This window comes from Halichoeres trimaculatus, unplaced genomic scaffold (genome assembly GCF_033239565.1).
Source record: "Halichoeres trimaculatus isolate MK-OKI-2021-1 unplaced genomic scaffold, fHalTri1.1 fHalTri1_scaffold_9, whole genome shotgun sequence".
In the NCBI taxonomy this organism is placed as follows: domain Eukaryota; kingdom Metazoa; phylum Chordata; class Actinopteri; order Labriformes; family Labridae; genus Halichoeres; species Halichoeres trimaculatus.
This window is the reverse complement of record NW_027437188.1, coordinates 13,425,994-13,447,746: the sequence shown is the minus strand read 5'-3', so window position 1 is coordinate 13,447,746 and position 21,753 is coordinate 13,425,994. Positions and strand designations below refer to the sequence as shown.

Here is a 21,753-nt window from a genome sequence, read left to right as displayed (position 1 = left end):
TGAGATGTACAGACGTTGCTTTGTGGATTTGTTTTTGGGGGTGTTGGAGATCAGATGATTTTGAAGCAAAGAAAGCTCTGGAGTTGTGTGTTAAAGACGTGTTTATTGCCACTGTGATCCATTCTTGCGATGCATCATCATCATCTAGAGAAGCTGCAAACCTCACAGTAAATGTTTTGTCACTCACGCCGGGCTTTCTCCCTCCCTCTAGGTGACGATGATGAAGATGCTCCCATGATCAGCGGCTTCTCAGACGACGTTCCCATGGTTATCGCGTAGCAGGACGTCCCTCTGTTAGGCTTTTCTCTCTTCCTCTCTCCTCTTCACCCCCTTCACCCCCATCAGCGGCGCGGTACGATGGAGCAAAGAAGAGACCGATGAAAAACTCTGCCGCCGTCTTTAATCCATTGATAGGAAACCATCCCGATTAGCAGGAAACATGAAGAAAAATGGAAAAGTGTAAAGAGAGAAAGAGATATTTTTCAAATATACAATGCACTTTTTTTGGATGCGCAATAACTTATTTTTTATAATGTAAAAAAAAAAAAAGATATATATATGGGGTCAAATGAGGACTGTGAGGAGAAGGTGGACACTGAAGAAACTGTGAAGGATTTGAGTTTGTGGAGCTCGCCCAGGGAAAGAGAGACCCTATTTATACTGCAAACTCACTATCCATAGGAGCGGTTCATTGCTTAAAGCCAAAATAAGCATCCAGAGACTGTAATATAGAATGCAAAAAACACACACTTTGAGAAAATAATAGAGAATAGACAAATGCTGTAAACTATATGTACAAAAATACTGGAGGAGTGAGTTACATGTTTTGGTTAGTGGGTACTAAAGCAGTACATACACCAGTGTCCAGGAAGACGCAGACAGATTGGTTCAAATGGGACTCTGGTTTTAAATCCTGGCCTCTAGCTTCATGAATTTTAGTGTTAAAATGACTCGAAAGTGTTGGAAGGATTTAAAAGATGCTTCAAGCCATGAAATATGCTGGATCAGCTGCAGAATCATCCAAAATAGGTCCAACAAATGTTAAAACATTAGGGACCGATGGGCTCAGATTGAGTTTAAAACATTTAACAACATAAAACAGAGATTCAAACATCCAAAGTTCTTTAAATGATGTATTTATCGACAATAAAAAGCCGTAACATCTCTCTCTGCAGGGCCACCAGACTCCACTGATAAAACAGTCGTATTACTCCACAGTGCTCACCAGCTGCTCGATTATAGCCAACCAAAATTTGTTTGTGTGTTGGCTTTTTTTGTGCAACTCCTGTTTTGCTTTTTTGGCTCCCAATCAGTTAAACACATTCACACAAATTCACAGGAAAAATGTACCATTTGTGGATTTTTGAGTCCTGGTAAAATGAGTGTTTTTGTCAGTGGAGTTTGTGGCTTTGATGAGAGCTGAGAAAGTTGCCTGACAGGGTTTTGAAATTTTCAAGGGCACAAAGGAGAGTTTTGGTTTGTTGTTGTGTTGCATCCATGAAGGGGATAGTCTGTTTTTTGAAGTGTGGTCAAACCAGCCGGCCTGGTATCCTCTGGTTCAGAAAGGTCTTTGAGACCTCCCTGCTTTCCAGTTAGCTGAGAAGTTTCTCCACTTTCTCCCTTGGTTTTTGAGTCTATATTTCCCTCTGTAAATTGTTAAGGTGTTTTCTCAAGAGTAGCAGAGTTGCGTGAAAGAGTGACCCCAGAAGTTGATAGCTTGAGGTGCCATGCATATCAGGCCAGAGACGTTGAGAGAATGTGATGTAGTGACTCAGGCACGTTCACACTGTCAGGCTAAGAAGACCCCAGACCAAGAACTGTTCAGGAGGTGATTAACTACTGGGCAACTAAATGTAAACCCTTGTTCCTGTGGTTGAAAAGCACCTTTAGTAATCCACTTAATCCCTGAGGAATACCTCCCTTCAAAAAACCAGACTATCCCTTTAAATCTCATGTTGCTCTGCTGTAAACTCTTAAAACTGTTGAACCTTTGAGTTATTCAGACACCAGAATCCATGGAATATTGAACAGGTTTAGAAACAGCAGACTTTACCTTTGAGTGTGGATCATTCTTTAGATCATTCTCACATCTGAAGTCATTTGTCACTTTAGAAACTGATGATATATGTAAACACATCAACACATTTTTTAGACAAAGTTCAACCAAACCACTGAGTGACTAGTGGCACCGTGTCCTCATTGATCCAGCTTTCATCTCTCACCACCAGCACACTGTTGTTAGTCTGTACGTAGAGGCAACACATGTACCATGACCTGGTCATGGCTCTGAGGGGGAGGAGACTCCCACCTGAATTATCTGTAAATATTGGCTTTTAATATGTCCTCTCCTTGTTATGCTGCACCATATTATTCTGTTGTTTTCTCTCTCTTTTTTTTTTTTAATCGTTCAGGACCACACATTTTGTCCCCAGCCATAGCTGTAGTCAAAGATGAAGTGGGTTCTCAGGGAACTGTGTCAGAGCGGACACCCGCGCAGCAGCACCATCACCCCCCACGGCTTTAGGCAGCACTGCCCACTACTGCTGAATAGGTACGCAGTCTTTAGAGAGGTACTGGATCAGCTGTGGATGGATAAACGGCATTACTATCAGGAGTCAGATTCAGGCTGGATAATATCAAAACTTTAAAGCGTTAATTCAAACAAAGCTTAAAAAAATGGCATGTTTTCACTGACCTGTAGATGTTTTGGGTAAAAGTATGATAATTTAAGTCTTTTCCAGAAACGGGGTTCTTGCTCTGCTCGATGAAAGTTGTATTTTACAATGGCCCTGGACTAATTTTTAGTTTGTGTTCAAAGTCACTTTATTTTGTCATGTCAGTTATTCTCCCCAAAATACACACTCTGCACAGACAGCTTACCTTTCTTCACACACACACACAGCAGTTTGTCCCCCTCTGTCTCCTGTTTCTGTCTTCTTTGCGCGTCTAATCTTTAGACAGCAGTTATAGCCTGCCTGGATAGCACATTGACATTTTGCTATATTTCACTTGATATTACATCATCACAGAGAGTGGTCACATGACGAAAAGTTTGTAATGAATGCTTTTAAATCTCTGTCAGTATGTTCACCTGCAGAGCCTGTGTCAGGTGCTGTATGTTATCAGGCGTGAGAGGCAGAGAGCAGCAAGATATGGGATAAAGGAAAATCTGAAAATCAACCTTATACTTTAGCTGCTGACCCTGGTATCATCTCTGTGTAAGAAACACCCCTTTATAATCTCCTTAAACCCCTTATTCAAAGCAAACATGACTTTGATTGTGAGTATTTTTAGTCATAAATGTAAAGAGAGGCTGTCTCTGCAGCAACAAACACTCCAAACTTCATTTAGGTTTTATTAAGAACCATGAAAAGACAAAGATATTTAGAAAGTTTTTCATCAATGAAACAAAAAACTACTGACCCCTGTTTGAAATGGTTTGAATGAGTAGACCCTTGAGAAGGACTCTGTTTCTGGAAAGATAAACCTCTTCATCATGATGTGAGGGTTAGTAACCGCTCTGTTTGACACCTCTACAGGTCAGTGACAGATCATGTTTTTTGTTTGTTCCTGATTTGATGAGTTTCTTCAGCTAAAGATAGAACACAGGTTATCATCTCTGTGTACAGATTTGCACTGTTTCACTCCCTTAAACACCATTCATCTCCAACATTCAGAGGAATCGTGTTGGTCTGATTCTTCTGATGCTCCCCTGCTCTCGTCACATGACGCCGTACTTTATCTGATGTTGGTGTTTGCCTCTCGGCTTGAGCCGTTTGACCCGATGGAGTTCTGCTCTCTGTTGTTCCATGTTTTGTTTGTAAAAATGTCTCCATGAATGTATTTTATATCTTTTTATGGTACTGTCCTTGCCCATGATGCTCCCATCAGCACCTGTGAAGTCACTGCACACGCTCTGCTTCAGCTCTCTTTATGTCGTTTCTCTGTGGACTGGCTTCTGCAGACCCAAAACCCACTTTACCCACCCAGAGCGACAAACATGCATCATTTTACCCCAAGATCATTTAGCATTTAAGTTCCCTCCAGACTTTGAGTTGAGTTCCTGCAGCTCTCGACTTTTTTCAGTTTTCTTGGCCTTAAAAACAGATTTTATGGCATTGATGCTGTTTTTTTTTTTTTTTTTTTTTCTCTGTGGAGTTTCTGTTTTGCCACATAATGCCTTATTAGAGTACATTGGGTTTCTATGTGATGAAGTGTTCGTAGGGCTGCAACTAGTGATTATTCTCATCATTGATAAATGTGCCAATCATTAGATTAATCAGTTAATCATTTAGTGTGCAAAATAAGAAAAAAATACTGTAAAATCTTCATGACAGTTCATAAGAGCCCAAACTGGTAATCCTAGAGTTATAAACTGAGAAACTTTTCACTTTAAAGAAGCTCAAACTAAAATAAATGATCAACTCTTTCAGCCAAACAGATAACTGGAATGATTGGCTGGTTCGCAAAAACTTTCAGTAACTAATTCTCTTTGATTTGTTGGAAGGCTCCAGCAATTTGTATTATAGAACTTAACACGTATGTAAAAAAAACACACACACAGCCCGTGCACGGCGCTCAGGAGGCGGGAGAGGAGCTTACTTTTAGGGCATTCGGTTGATTTTGTCAGATCACTGCACCTTTTTTGCGTGGGCTGCTGTGAGCCAGCCGCTCAGTCTCTTTTAGTCAGGTTTTACACATGTACAAAGTTTAATTATTGGTTCTTATGTGACTGTTTTTTTTTTTTTTGCTCCCCACTTGTCTTAATGTGGACTCTTAATGTCAAATAGTTTTGCTTGGAAAATGTCGTCGGGCACACAGTTTGATCTTGATGAACTTGGCCATGTTTGGAGATTTTTATGTCTTGCTTGCTTATCTCAGAGGTTTCAGGAAAAATGAGATGTTGGAGAAACAGTGTGAGGTGTTTTAAAAACCACTTATACTGAAATAAAGATGTTGAAAATGAACCCCAATCTCTGCCTTTTGTGTTAAAAAGATGGATCACAGATGAATAATGGGGGTAACTTGCTGAAGCGGGGAAAGAGGCTCAATTAGAGCCATGGGACTGAACTCGAACATGAGTGTTTCAGGTTGTAAAGCCAAAACAATGAGCTCAAAGAAGATAAATCTCTTAATAGAGCAGAGGGGAAGAGCTGAGTCAGGTGACCTTTCTTCTGGTGGTCCATCAGCCCAAAAAGCCCCCGTCACATCAAACACAAAGCTTTGTTTCAGAGCTGATAGAAGAACATTGATCAGGGCAGCTTCAGGTCAGCGTTTTATGGCTGGAGACATGACTAACAGGTCCGAGAGGATTGCTGAACAACAGCAGTGACTCAGGGATGACTTGGTTTCATTCTGGCTCTCAAAACAAAGTTTCCAGTCCACTCTCTGTTGGAGGACAAAGACATGTTTGTTATTAAAATGACTCTTACAGTAATACACGTAAGAGCTCCCAGCCAAGCAGACCCTCACCTGGGATTGATGAACTCTTTCAGTGTCAGAGTTCATGTGGGTTTATTACTCAGTATCATTACAGACCAAGCTGCTGGCCAGCTACAGGACTTATTCAACTTAGCTTAATAACATTAAAGCACACAGAGGATGACTTCAAGAATCAAGGTCTGTATTTGTGCATCAAGAGCTTCAAATGTTTCTTTAGGAAGGAAAGTAATGTTCGGCTCTGAAGCTACGACACATACACCATCAAAAAGGGTCAGGACCAGGAGTGTCCAAACAAAACAGCAAAACAAGAAAATGGAGGAAAACTAAACTTTGAGGCTTAAGAGAATCAAAGAACCAAAATATTACCCAGTTGTACTGATCAAGTCAGTATGCCATAGATGTCAATATTTTCTCTATATTTTTGGGTCAGTTGGTGTAAAATCATTTTAAATTTCATTTTCACAGTGTAGTAGACTGATGAAATAGGAAATTTTCTGCACAATATCTGTTTTTTAATGACAGACATTGGTTACACCATTTGACCATTTATCAGTTACATGTCTTTTACCCCTTTCCAGCTTGGAATACTTTTCCAAAAAAATTTTTATCTTAGAGCTTCAACAAGATAAAAAGTAGAAACAAATTAAAAAAAAGAAAACCCACAATGATAATTTTTTTTTTTTGCGAGTAGGCCATTTTCCATGCTGGACATGAAAACAGCATTGCAAGGTTATACATTAAAAAATAAATATGTCAAGATGAAAAAATCAAGATTTTTTTTTTTTTTTTTTTTTTTTTTACAACAAATTGATTTATTTTTTTCACAGAAGCACAGAAAAGTACTGAAAATTGGTACCGCTGAGTATCGATACCGATTGCCAGGTACCGGGCATCAGAACTGTATTGTTTCAAATGTGAAAGGTACCCATCCCTATCTAAGACATGTCTGTAATGTGTAACCATGTGTTACACACAGCACTTATCTACCAATCAGAGCTAACATAACCTCACTCTTCATTTTATTGAAGAACTGAAGTTTGAACAAACCACTGCAGAATAACTGCTGACTGTGGATTGCAATGAACATTATCACAAACTTAGCCCATGTTTTAGCCTTTAACTTGTGCTTTATCACTCTCCTGTTAGGCTTTCTTCTCTTCTGTCCTTTTTCTGTCTGACAGTTAGGCTCCAGTGTCCACCATCACTACAAAATTAATCACAGGAATCATTTTCAACAGAGAAACACACAGATCTCTCTTCTCACTTCTAAACTTTGACAGTCAGTGTGGTGTTGTCATAGAGACTTATATGCATCGTAAAACAGCCCATTCTTCCTCGACCTGATTGGAAAGCCGAGAAATAGCATTTTGAAATAACCTGTAATATTGGAGCTGATAATCTCATTTTAAAACGTGGATTACAATCAGGTGTATATATCTAGGAGGGAGACTTTTTCACGATCACTTAGAAACTCCTCACATCCCCTTTAAGTTTGATTTCAGTTCTTGAAAGTTTCTCATTTAGCGTTTAAAGAAACAAATTTTGTCTGGGGTTGAATAGGGACCAGAAAAAGAGAGGTTATTTTATCAATGAGTGTGAATTTGAACTTATCTTGAGCTCTGTTCATGCCAATCCTGTGATGACGCTGACCTGATGCCTTAAAAAATGTTTATTTTGTTGAATACCTGCAGGTTAGAAAATGAACCAATTCATTTACCAATAACAAATTATTCACTTCAATTTTGTATTCATTTGTTTTATTTTATCTTTATTTACTCAAGTACATTTTTTTTATTTACAGTAACAATCTGTCAAGAGGAACAGCCTTTTGAGGAGTAGGAAATTGAAGACAGTAGGGTCTCCATATAACCAGCCCAAAGCCCAACTGAAAGATCAATAGACCTGCAAGCCTCTCCTTTGAATGAAGGATTTGATGCTGTTAAACTGAGTGAGATTTTTGACCCTCCTTTGGTTGCAATTTTGATGCACTTGCAGCAGCCGGCCAGTGGGTGGCAGTGTTCTGAAGTAACAGAAGTGAAACCAGACTGTAGATGCTTATCTGCACTCTGCAAAATAAAAAGAAAGATGTTTCTCTGAAAAACTGTCTGCTGTAGCGAGCACTAAAGGGTTAAAGTGATATTGCTGATGGTTTATACTTTATTTTGGCTTTATCTTTATTACACCATATTTGCCACGTGGGCACACCAGCAAAGAAATATCAGACAATTATAAAAGCTCTCTTATACCCCAAGCTTTGAGTTTGTAAACTTGGAAAATATCAAAAGCAAAATAAATTCAGCTCAAAATCTGTCCCACATTAAGACTCCAGATTTTTTGTTTTGATGTGTGTGTATTTAAAAGTTATGCTGATTCTAATCATTTTAAAGACAGGTGGCCTGTAGAGTATTTTACAGTCATGTACAGAATGAGGGAAGCACTTTATCAGGCGAAGAGTTTACAGACCGCTGTGTGCTGCTGATGACGGCTGTAGGAGGGAGTGTTTGTGTGTGTGTGTGTCTGTGTGTGTGTGTGTGTGTGTGTGTGTGTGTGTGTGTGTGTGTGTGTGTGTGTGTGTGTGTGTGTGTGTGTGTGTTGGGGAGTGATTGGAGTGTGTAGGTGGAGGTCACAGGTCAAAGATAAACAGTCCTGTCCTGTCCTGGTCAGGAAGTGAGTGCAGCACCCACACAGAGCTCTGTGTGTGATAAAAGGCGCGGGTCTAAAGCGGCCCCTCCTCTGAGGTTTTGTTAAGCAGTGCGGGGAGTCAGCGAGCGTCTTGTGCTGCTGCTGGTCAGGCTGAAAACAGGCTGCGTTCAGGCCCCTCACATGGGCCTCAGGTTGCTGAGGAACAAGGATCTACTTTGGACAACAGCAGCTCAGAGAGGCAGACCAAACACAGCTGTGTGTGTGTGTGTGTGTGCGTCTGTGTGTCTGTGTGTGTTTGTATGTGTGTGTTAATGCCTCTTACATCCAGCAGGGGGCAGGAGAGACTCTGCAGCAGCTCTGTCATATCAGGTGACGTTTCATTAAAGATGCATTTCAGTCAGTCTGCTGAATCTGTGTCAATTTACTACCCTCTGTAGATCAGTGTTTAAGCTTCAGGAGAACAGATATTTTTATTTATTTAATTATCTATTTACTTGTATTGGACCCAAACTGATGGAGAAACTCTCTCATATTTCATAATCTCTCCCCACATTGTTACAATATAAACGTTATTAATTAGACTAGATTCTTGACCATGCAAAAGTTTTAGCTCATTGAGGCAATGCTAACATGCTAGTACAACCGAAAGCTGGAATCAAGTGGCGGATGAAGGTTTTCATTACTTAGCAGATTATCCAACCTCACTCTGTCACCTCAAAGCGAGCTCTTTTTTATTCCTGCGCCCTGATTATCAGTCAGAGTTCAAACAAGCTGTGTACAGATTCAATCAACCTGTCCCAGATTTACACGTGTGTTGAGTGTTTACTTCTCCTATTTCCACATTTCCTAAATGTAATGTGAAATGACACCAGACAAAAGGACGATACTCTGAAATCTTGGGGTAAACATTAAAGAAGGTGTATTCTCCTGTCTCATATTTCAACCATGGAAAGTACCAATGCTGGATGTTCAGACTAAAGGTGAAGATTTTTAAAGCTTGACATTTTTTGTTGTAGAAATCCCTGGATCTGTCTGTAAACTGACCATTTCCGTTCTAAAAATAAAGCACCAGATCCTCATCAGATCTATAAGGATCTCCTGGTTCATGATACCTTTGAGGGGTGGGCCTCAAACACCAAAGTCTGCTCATAGCTGCGCCCCGACACAGGCCTCCAGAGGGCTGGCCAATCAGAGAGCAGGGGGATTATGGAGAGGGAAACCTCCAAGAGACAGCAGCTAAAATAGAATGATTAAGATGGAGGCTGAAATAATAAAATGAAACACCAGGAGGAGAAAAATGGATTAATTTATCAATTTATTTTTAGTTTTAAAGATACTGTATATAGATACTACAGGGAACCAGAGGGACAGAATACCTCCTCTTTAAAATACGAAAGTGTGACGGCAACAGGGCTGCATTACAGCGCTGTAGCGGACTTACAAAATGAAAAGCGCGGCTTATATTATGCAAAATAAAAAACAGTAAAATAGTTAGATTTGGTAAAAGAGTAAAAAGTCTTCAAAGACACAAAAATAAAAAAAATAGTCTCTAAAGAGACATCACCAAGGTATCAATGACTTCACCTCCAAAAGGAAAGATTTGTTTTAACCCTGTGCGTGGATTTTCTTTAAAATCAGCTTTTATCACTAGGCTGAAAAATAGTTAAATTACAGAGATATTAACAAATGTGTTAGACTTGGTATAAAAATATACACACACACACCCACACACACACACACACACACACACACACACACACACACACACACACACACACACACACACACACACACAAGAAGACAGACACTTTGAGTTAAACTCACTTGGGAGCTGTTGGTTGCTTTCTAATGCACTCACTAGTCAAAGGTCCACGGAGGTCAGACACACACACACACACACACACACACACACACACACACACACACACACACACACACACACACACACACACACACACACACACACATACTTGTAAACATCACAACAACAACAAACCACTCGACTCTCTGAGGGTTCAAGTGGTGGTCAAGCGGTTCCTGACTGTGTGTGATTGGCAGGGGTCAAAGGTCAACAGACTGACACCGTGAGGTGGGAAACAGGTGTGAAGGAGAGACGAGTATAACAAGAGACAAAGGACAACAGGTTCACACACAATGTAGCTTAGCATCATGCTAGCAGAGCTGTGATCATGTTGACACTTCTCTTTTTACAGCTTCAGATTAAATTGTCAAATTGAATTCAGTCACATAATCTTTTCTTAGTCCCATTATATAATGTAATTTGGGAGTATAATTGTATGACTGCAGCATTTTTAAAATACTTCCTGTGACTCATGCACTGAATATTATTATAAATATTTTATTATGTATATTTCATGATGTATGTACTGTATTCAGGTAGGATCCGCAGTGCTGAACAAACTTCTCGTGTAGTTTCTGGAGCTCTGTCTGGGATTTGCTTGGCAAGAAAATGAGAAAGGTTGTGATGATGTGGGTGTATGTCAGTGCATGCATTTACTATATGTTAACCTTTATTTAAAAAGGCAACTTTCAGAAGACGAGGTACCGCATTACAGCATAAATAAAGTCATAGAAGTGTTGAAATAAAAACATTCAGGAAGCATCATTATTTGCATTTAGAGCGAGACGGGGGACTGAAGTCATGTCACATCCAATTCAGGCATCGCTCCATCAGTGCACTCTCCTGGTAATAAGGTATTATTGGAGTTTCACTTCTGCAAAAACTCTCTTCTGAAAGAAAATGTTGCACTTTAAGCATCATATATTTACATAGCAAGACAATTTAACCCTATGGCGGTATATTAAACTTTGTTACAGAAGTGATCTGGTCCATTTACTCTGAGGAGACTGAAATCTACAGACAGTTGTTATGCATTATGAAAGAAAATTCATGCATGATGATTTAGTTGGTTTACACAAAATATATCATGCCCTGCAAACTCTTTTCTGATCAGTTCCTATGCTTGAATGCCATAGCCATAAAACTTAATGTGGCTGAATCATTGCTGCAGATTATTTTGCATGGATATACCAGACAATCAGATCGCAGGCCTCATCACTTATCGAGAGAAAGGACTTCAGTCAGCAGGATAGCTTTAGTAAGATCTTTGAAACCTATCCCTCTCTGAGTCTCAGATTGTTAAAGTGATGCAGCCTACTGGTTTCTACAGAGCCCCCCTGTAGTCCTGCACAGGTGATAATTTCATCCTGTGTGCGTGAGCTACATGTGGTGTTAGGATGTAGTGTGGGTTCAGCTGCAGGGGAGTGGTGTGTGGGAGACTGACTGATTGCTCTACTCTCACCTGCAGCAATTGGCTGGACCTGCAGCAGGGGCAGGACTTGCTGCTACATAAAGGTATTTACACTTTGAATATGAGAGGTGTATTTCTGTGGAGTTTTTCCCTGTGCGGGAAATTACACAAACACCTCAATTACACCAGGTATGTCTTCAGTCCGGCTCCGCTCTGTTGCATGTTGACTGGGTTTGTCAACTCACACCGGCTGCATGTTAAGTCCAGCAAGTCGTATGACTATCAAAAAGCTAGAGTCGCGAGAAGTATCCTTTTTGACTCCTGGTCTGGTTCTGCTCATTATGTCTGTTTGTTGTCATAATCAGACTAAATACAATCTCATTTTGACATGGTTTGTTTTATTTTGAAAGTCAGTTGGTGTTTTTTAGGTAGTTTCTGGTCACGACTTCCTGTCCTGCTAGATCTTCCCTACACTTAACTTATGTGTCACAGAAAAAAAGGGCAGCTGTGTATCACCTGCAACCTGTCAGACCAACTTCATTACCAGACTGCAACAGAGCAGATCCAGTGTAGCGCCTTGCTCACATTGGCTCCGGTGCGGTTGCAGTCCGGATACAGTGCGGATTTTCCACAAGCTGCCACTCACATCAGCTCCAGATAGAGGCTGCGGCTGGCTCCGGTGCCGGAAAGGGCACTCGCGAGAGTAGAAGCTCACGTGGGTTCACGTTCTTGTCTGGACTTTCGCGAGAGCTTTATTCCTCTAATGTTTATTATTTTTAATAACGTTACTTTTTTTCTTTTCTTGAATTATTCTTATAATAGTATAGGATGTGTCATATAAAATGGGATGACGTTCCACTTCAAGGATGAGTCTCTCGTCGTCCCTTGTTGTCAAAATGCGACCTTGTGTCACCAGGTGTGATGTAATGTTTACATTTACTACTAGCGCGACTGTGCTGTCAAAGAAGAGTCAAGTTACATTTGTTTGTTCACTGATTTTATTTTAAAAAACAACGGATCTTCATGCCAACCGGCAATTCACTTCCTGTATAGCTCGTCATATTTCATTCAGCTTGACACAGACCCTCTCCGGCGTCCGGAAAAGATGGACTTCTTGCGGATTCTCTCCGTTGTGCCGTACGGCTCCCGCAATCGGACTCGCACCGCGCGGGGTTAATGTGAGCCTACAACAGTGATTTTAATGATACGGATTAAATGCTGAAGCCGCACCGGACCCACACCGGATTCAGTGTGAGCCTGGGGTAAGTTGTCAGATCAACTTGAATGGAAACCTTTCAGGTCCAGTGCTGTGACAGAGCGGAGACGGACTTCAGATGCTACTGGTGTATTTCAGCAAAAAAAAAAAAGCTCATCCATAGCCTCAAGGTACACCATAATCTTAATTGCACAAGTGAACAAGTAATCTAAGAAATGTGAATGTTCTTTTTTTTAGGTGTGTTTTGCAAACATGCTGTTTATTCATGATTCCCAAACTTTGCAACCTATGAGCCCCAAAATAGGGGTGCTAGAAACCAGACCCCCTGCATTGGGAATACACTATTCGGCCAATCCAAAAACTAACAAAAACAAACAAAAAGTCCCTAAATACTTAATTTAGCAGAAGAGAGTGTAAAATTAGTCCACCAGTGTCCACATGTTGCTTTGTTTCCTAAATGAATCTGTTTCCTATGATACGTTTGTTATCCTGGTTAGGTCACCTCAGGGGTCTTCAACCAAGAAATATGCATACCAATCAAACATATTCTTTTTTCATACTTTTACACAAAATTAAACTCCTAACTTTGTTTGTATTTTTGCAATAATGGATAGAATATGCAATTTTAAACAGTTTTTGATCTTGGAAGCATTTTCCAACTTCACTGGTTAAGAATCAGGTTTTGTTGATCGTGTGAACGGTGCAGTTAAAACTTAGATATGCAGAGATTTGATGGACTTGGCTACACTGCAGAAAAATTAACTTTTCAGTTTTAAAACTTTAAACACGCCCTCCTTAGTGTCCTTACTCTGTCTCATCTTTAGTCCTGTTGTTGGCTCTGTGGTTGTGGAGCTGTACATCTCCCTGACAGCTGATGGGTGCTGGTGTTGTGTAACAGGAAAAGGTGAGATTTCTCTCTGACAGTCTCACAGTCAGGCTGCTGCTTTGAGTTCAGACTCCCTCTCTGTCTGCCGGAGGAATCGCTGCTCTGACCTTGTCAGCCTCTCAGACAGAAGCAGGAGGCGGCTCCTCGGGGATCTGTGGCTGCCTTTCTGCCCTTAACAGAGATTTAGAAGACTTAAAAGTTTCTGGAGCTTGATGGTATTTCAACACTCATATAAGGCTACAGATAGAGACACACAAAGTCAAACTAAGTATTTTTAGATGAGGGGTTTGATTTCTCCTAATCCTTTTAGGTTTCTCCACCTTTATTTCATGATATCAGATCATAAAACATTATTTATCTCTGATAAGGAGCTCTTTTTCTGTTTGGAGCAAGCTTTAAATGTTTCTAACTTTTGAGTGTGTTCAAAGCTGAGAATTGATCTTTCTTTATCTTCACACCCCCTGCAACACACCAGCTACACTAGCTTTTTAAACCATGTTTGCTTTTACACTCCTTACTGGGAGTTATACGACCAAACAACTCTCATGTTGTGTTCACAATAGACGTGACGTCTTTTTTTGCATTTTTTTTAACTTAATTTTGCACAAATAACTTGGTCCATGGGCAAGTACTCAAAGGTGCAAATCTTCAAAGAGGGGAGCACAGCTCTAGTCTGTTGTCACCCAGCCTACAGCTGTTACTAAGTGACCAAAGGTTTTCAAATTCCCTTTCAAAACAGGCTGAGTTGCAGCGTTCAGGGAAGCAATGGCCAAGAGGGGCAGATGACCTGGGATGGACCAAATTTTCTTCATCATAAGAAATGAACTGCAACACATTGCAGAAATGCAAAGCAAACACAGCAGACACCAAGCAGACTCCAAAGACACAAATGATGCTAAGCAATAAACACACAAATCCATAAAACATTAAAAAAAAAGATTAAACACTTAAAACTAAGAATTGAAAACTAAGGCTCCATGGCCGTCCGGGGCACTTAAGTGAAAAAGTGTTTACATCCACAGAACAGAGAAGAAGAAGAGGAGTTGGTTATTTTTTAGGCAGTCTACAGGGTGGGCCAAAGTTTCCACACAATGGAAAAATGTAGGATCTCAAAAATGTTCTCAGTTGTTTTTCAATACCCCCCCTCCCCCCGATAGATAGATAGATAGATAGATAGATAGATAGATAGATAGATAGATAGATAGATAGATAGATAGATAGATAGATAGATAGATAGATTAATTCAAGAATGAAAAAAAACAAATGGCAGTAAGACCAAAAAAATTAAAGTGAAATAAGCTGTACATCAGCTGAGCAAAAGTTTAAGACCACAGCTTTTAAATGCTGGAATTTGCTCTGGGTTCAATATCATTTTCAGTCAGATATTCACCATGCCATGACCTCCTGATGGTAAATAATAAAAAGCTGAATTGTTAAGCTGCATAAGCAGCATAACCTCAGTGCGCCATGGGTGCTGAGGTTTGACACAGTTTGTCATTTTGAATTTCTTCAAACATCCTGAGGGCTATAGAACAAAGAGGTCATGTGGTAGACCCCAAAAAATGGTACAAGTGCTGAGCTTTAGGATCTGATTGGCCATCCATCAAGACATAGGACAAATCCTTGACCCAAATCAAGGTCGTGGCTGGTGCCGACTGTTGTCCAATGACCATTAGATGGGATCTGTGAAAGAATGGACTTTAAAAACACAAAAAGAACTATTCAAAGGACATGTCTCCTTTTGTGTCACGAACTAGCCTGTTTGGACTTTGTAAGAAAGCACCAAACATGGGGCATTGGAAGGTGGCAGAAAGTTTTATTCTCAGAGGAGAAAAAACTGAACCTTGACAGTCCTGATGGCTTCCAATGTTACAGGCATAACAAGGAGGTCCCACTGGAGAGGATTTCCACCCAGCACAGTGGAGGGGGTGCCATCATGATCTGGGGCTTTTTCCTTCAATGGGCCAATCGAGCTTCAGGTTGATCAGGGGCAGCTGGCTACGTGAAGATGTTGCAGGAGACCTCCTTCATGACTGAGGGCCGTGGTCTGTGCGGTAATGACTGGGTTTTTTTAACAGGACAACGCTGCAGTTCACAAAGCTCGCTGACAAGTCGCTGGACTTCTCCCAGAGGAATAACCTCACTCTTTGGGACCATCCTGTGTGTTCCCCTGATCTAAATCACACTGAGAACATTTGGGGATGGATGGAGAGGGAAGTTTACAAAAATGGACAGCAGTTTCAGACAGTTGATGTCTTCCATGAAGCATCTTGTGGCCATGTTCCCAAAAGCCTCCTGCAAAACATGCGCATCAAGCATGCCCAATCAAACAGTTCCCAAAGAAAGGAAGTCAAAGCATTTGAAGCTTCTGCCATTGGCTGATTCAGCATGGATTGTAGAGACTGCCACCTTCATGTAAATGGATGAGACATTGGCTAAATCAAAACCCACCTCAAACAATTCTTTCCTCAAATGTAGTTTCTGACATTACAGCAAGTTCCTGAGACTGTTTGCTGGATGCTGGAGCTCGATGCATCATGCAGAACAGAAAGTCAGACACAGAAATAACATTAGTGTGAAAATATTTCTCCACAGCACCCTCATTACTCAAAGTGAGTCCACCTGTTCCTGGTCAGTGTGGAGCTCCCAGTGGGTTTTCCCAGTATAATGGGTACATTCTTAATTTTGATTATGCTTTCATTTAATATTAGTATGTACATGTTTTGATTTCCCACTTTTAACAGTTGAATTACTTTGGGTTTTGTTATGCCTCAGTGGGATGTTTTTGTGTTTCCTGGTTTCCCATTTGCCCAATTGTTTTCCAATTAGGGCGGGGCCAAGGGGTTCTTGAAAAGAGTAGACATTTTACCGGGAGTGTGTGACTGGAAACAGCTTGCTGTGAGGCTGGGGATTTTTCTTTGTTAGACTTTCAGTTTAGTTGCTTTTGATTAATTCCCCTTTTTATATGTAATAATTGTATTCAATGAGACAACCACAGCACTCAGACCTGCCTGCTGACCTCTCTGTGCTGTTTTTTCAACCTTTTAGCTCCATCCTGTGCTTTGTAAAGACATTGACATTTCTTTTGTAGTTAGATTTTGAAGGTGTGATTCTACTGTTAGTTTTCAGGATGACTGGTACAGCTCCTTGCTCTATTCCAGACACAGATCTGGTAGAAGTCCCATTGCTTTACAGTGAAGCATCAAAGAGCAGGCGGTAAGAGAAGAACTTCACAGACAATACTATCCATAACAGAGTCTGTTTCTCACCAACACAACACCCAGTTCAATGGTTTTCGGTAGTTTTGGTCCTCCTGCTGCAGACTAACTGTTAGTATTAAACAGAGCAGCTGTCCATGTTAAATTTTTAAATGGTCACATTTAAAAAATGGAAACCACTCCTGAGCGACCACAGCAGATAACAGGAGAGGAATAAATGTCTCAATAAGCAGACAAAACATTTCACTGAACTGTTATTTTACATTTATTTCTACTTAAACCCACAGAGGACTTGTAACCCACATCATGTCACATCATTTGCATGAAAATGAACCCGGGTGCTCTGTTTGTGTGTGCGCACACACAGCTTAACCCCTCTCTTCTCCTCCACCAACAATTTCACTGTTGACCTTTCCAACAGGTATTTGGCAGCCCACTTCAGCCGCAGAGGCACCGTGATAATTGAGTCTGGATGGCTATCACTGTCCTGCTGCTGGGGGGTTTTTATTGGACGAACATGCCGGCCAATGGAGGAGATACTAGTTACATCTCTCCTAGCAACAACAGTGATTGGATGTGAAGTGGTACCGACTAACTGACAGCATAAAGACATGTTTGATTTCTTTTTCTCTTTTGTCTTTGGGAGGACGGGGAAACTGTTCTGACGGCTTGGATGGTTCCTACATCTGCAGCAAAGTATTAATAAAAGCTGCACAATGAAGCAGACATTAATTTCTCCATTATCGTAATTTATCTTTATGATCATAGACTTGTATTTTTCTACACTTTGGTTTTTGCTGCGCTGATGCTTTGCATGAATGATACCTACAACAATGAATGACATGAAAAAAGGAAAAAAAACAAAGGCGATATTTGCTTTCAGCGATCTATAATCTAACACCAACTTTTCTTTTTCTTTCTTTGTTAAAATTGTGTCATGAATTTGATTTCTACCACTGAGCTTGTTCACTTACAAACACACATCATCACCATCATCACCACTGTCTAAAATCTTCTCCTCGGCTGATAAATAAATTAAGGGGGAGTCACAATCCGTCTCTGTGGGGCTTCAGGATTGCACCATCACACACCACCACAGCAGTATGAGAGCCAACACACACACACACACTCATACACACTTTCAGCTCTCAGAGGTGGTGCCCATAGGGTCTGTTTTTACTGAATGGTCTATTATGGCAGCTATTTGTTAGCATTTGGTTTGTATTTACACCCTCTTCACTGAAACACACCTGTAACTCTGTGGTCCCCGCCGCCCTCTGCTCTGTTTACTCGGTCTACAGACTCCTCTTCGTGCACAGACAGTGTTTTAAAAGCATGCAGCACTTTTTAATGGTGTTAAATATGCAGAGAGGGCTCTTGGCAAATGGGTGCATCATTCTCACCTCTTCGGCTTCAGTGAAACTCAGAGAGGAAATTGCTGTATACACAGATTTATCACTCTTTGACTGCAGATATTGAAATATTTTTTAGGATTTGCATCACAAACTATCAACAAAGGGCTGTCACAACCCTTCCACTCATCCGCTCATCCCATTCAGCAGACAATTGTATGAGTCCCTTACGATCTGAGTCCCAAGCGAGTATCAAGTCATTTGGTCCAAGTCTCAAGTTTTTCTGTTGAGGGCAAGTCAAGTTGAGTTAAGTCAAGTCACAAGGTTGTCGAGTTGAGTCAGTGGTTATATCTCAGGTTTATATCTTGAAGTAAGAAACCGAATCTTCCGAAAGTAAATGTCAAAAAATACCATGCAGATTAGTCTGCAACTCTGTATGGATTAAACCATATATTTTACTATTATAATGGAGAGGTGTAATTATATTTTGATAGGTCATTTATCATCAGGCACAATTTAGCTCCCTATAGTGCCTGGCCACCTGCATTTGTTTTGCTGGCATAAGGTCCTTGATCCACCTTCCAAAAGAATAACCGAATGGACTAAATGCAGCTATAGATAGAGGAAAAACTTATGGGAGGCTAAATGAGAAGGAATAAAGGTTTTGCGTGGGATTTTTTTTTACTTTGCTGATGAGTCAAGACTAGATATTTATTATGAAAAATGATAAAGTGTTGGAAGCCAGGGCCTTGCTATCATAGATGGATATTATTTATGCAGTCACAGAGGCTAGCACTATCAACATTCTCGACAGTGGTGAGTGAAATTGTTTGTCTTATTATTAGTAACAATGTCCAAAACACGATTGACAAACATATCACTAACACACACATGCACAAACACACACACACTTCTAATAGTGTTAGCTTGGTTTTTCTTCCTTGGCTTTGTGTGCGGTCTTTAAATGGTGGATAATGTTGAATGTTGTTCCCTCTTTTTTGTTTATTTTAGCGTTGCATAATTTGCATTGTGCGTTCCTCCTTTTTCCATTTGAGTGGAAGTTTTTAAACGCAAACTTCACTACTTTTGAAGCAGAAGAACTGGCTACAGGCTCGGGGGCGGTCGCCATTATTAGCTAACAACCGCACTGTGTTGTGTGTGCCCATTGGCCGCTTGCGTGCTTGTGATCTTGCTAAGCACCTGTCCCAAATCAATCAATCAATCAATAAAAGTATGTACCTATAGCATGGTGAACATGCTACAAGTTGTCCAACTCAGATTGACTCAAGTTGAGCAGAGTCTTGAGTTTTTTACCCACAAGTCAAGTCGAGTTGCAGGTCTTCATATTTGAAACTCGAGTCCTACTCGAATCAAGTCTCTATGACTCGAGTCCAATTGTCAGCCATTCAGGGTTGCAGGATGATGGAGCCAATTGTCTTTGTACCATAGGAGGATCCAGAGACAGCCCCCACATGTACAAGGAGATAATTCTAACTCCACCCAGAAAGGCTCCTTGTGCCTGGGATCAAACCAAGAAATGAGGGTTTGGTGCTAAAATACAGAAGATTATGATATTTCAGCGTCAATTCAATCACCTTTGTCCTACCTGTACTTGGATGCTAATGGCCAAATTCCACCAGATCAGCGTTTGCTTCCTACAGGCAGCTCGTACACACAGCTTCTTTTTTCACTGGATATCAGAGCAACAAGCCCAGATGGTAACACTATATCATATTTAACTTTACTTACAACATCAAATTGTTTTAATAAGCACAGCCAGGCCTGGAGTCATCACTTTAGAGGTTTTGGAGGCCATAAGGTCAGGTAATGTGAAAAGCAAAAGTTGGAGGAAGTCCTGACAAGAAAGTGAACCCACGTGAGCTTCTACTATCGCGAGTGCCCTTTCCCCACCTGGCACCAGAGCCAGCCGCAGCCTCTATCTGGAGCTGATGTGAGTGGCAGCTTGCGGAAAATCTGCGTGGAATCTGGACTGCAACGGTTCTGGAGCCAATGTGAGCGCAGCGTGAGAGTGTATTCAGACCTATGGCTCATCTGCTTTGGTCTGATTCAGGAGCAAAAATGATAATTTGTTGCAGTTGTCACTTGGTTCATTTGTGTTCCCATGGCAAAAGTGTCTTGTGGTCCAAAGTTGTGACCAATGCTACATGATCAAAATTTCCTCTCACTGGTCAGAAATCTTACCTGGAAGGCAGAGGAGTTTCCTTTTATTCATCCAGATTCTAAACCGCCTTCCACAAGGACGAACAAAATGGAGCATCAGCAGCGTGTGTGGCTGGTTTATGCTATGTTGTTTATTCGGCATCAAAACATTCATTTTTTTCACGAGTCCATACTGGGCCTGGAAAATAATGTGCTGATGCACTTGTTATGAAGTAGACTTGCTGTATCAGCCACAGATGAAGATGGGCTCTTCTACCATTTCTTCTTTTGTTTTAACTGAACGGTTGGCAATCAGCTGGTTGCCGAGGTGATTGTTGTTCTCACTTAAATGAAAGAGAGCTGAGCCACCATATTTTGGCAATCCTGACGTGCCTGTTTTGTCCCTTTGACTTTTGGGAGGAGGCGCTTACTGTTTCAGAACACCTGCTTTTAACGATCCAGTTGTGTATACACTCTAAGAATACACAGAAAAACAGGTCAACACATGTCAGAATTAAGACAACATTAACCGCAACCAAGTGGAGACTGATTGGATACAGAACTGGTGTAAGTCTGGTGTAACTTTAGCATCATTTTCTAATCAAAGCTGCTGAAAAGAACTTTCATGTTCATAGATTTTGGTCCCTCCTCCTGCTCTAAGGTGGCTTAGAAATCTCAAATATGTTCAAAACATTTTGTGGAAGACTCATAAATAATTGCATAAACACAAACAGCAGCAAATTAAGTTGCGATCACATTGTGGCAAAAGTTAGTGGGCAAACAGTATTTTTCTGTCAGAGCAGATTTGTCCTTGAGGAATGACAGTAGGTCAGAAACACAGAGGCTAGTTGGCTCAATGGCTGTTGTGTTTTCCTTTTGCAAAGCATTTTGATAAAACTACTTATATAAGAACTTCTACGCACATTTAAAGCTGTATAAAATGTGCAATCTTGACATATGAGTAAGAGATTATAGCTGCATTAAAGCTCCTCACAGCATGACAGATGAAAATAGCTGCCATACACATTTTAATTTCTAAGAAGCTGTGTAGACTGACAGCTCATAATCTCTCAAAAACAGTTCATATTCTGTAAACACTGTTTAGGAAGTTTGGGTGGCTTGCAACATTTTGTTAATATATGCTAAATTGGAAAGCATATTGCAGTACATCAGGTGCTAACTTCTTTTCTTTAGACTAATGTACTCTGTTTTCACCTTGAAGTCGCCCTCTGTTGGTGGTTGAAGGAAATGCAGGATGAAGGCACACCTGCATTGGATTAGCTTAACGTTGCTCCTGCTTCTTTCACATCTTCAAAACTCTTCTATATTCAAAGATTTTAAAAAGCAGAAAAACTTAAAGCTCCTCATTAGAAAGTGTAAATTGAAGCGTACAGTTAACAACTTGAGAAAAAGATAAATACATGTCAGTGCAGGTCTCCTTTGACCCCACAGAGGGGCTACGTTACTGCAGGCTACAGCCGTGGCTGTGTGTCTGAAAAGACCCCCTGCAGCTCCAACCAATAACACCCCCCACCGTGCTGTCAAAGAGATGGAAGGATGGAGC

General features: G+C 40.7%; 1 protein-coding gene across 1 annotated transcript in view; it reads left to right on the top strand.

The window, feature by feature from the left end:
• Nucleotides 1-2,891, top strand: part of sorl1 (sortilin-related receptor, L(DLR class) A repeats containing) — an 89,982-nt gene extending 87,091 nt beyond the window's left edge. The window contains exon 48 of the mRNA XM_074679097.1: nucleotides 212-2,891. Within this exon, the coding sequence (XP_074535198.1) occupies nucleotides 212-279 (68 nt within the window). The 3' untranslated portion in view covers nucleotides 280-2,891. The remainder of the gene's footprint in view (nucleotides 1-211) is intronic.
• The last annotated feature ends 18,862 nt before the right edge of the window (nucleotides 2,892-21,753 follow it).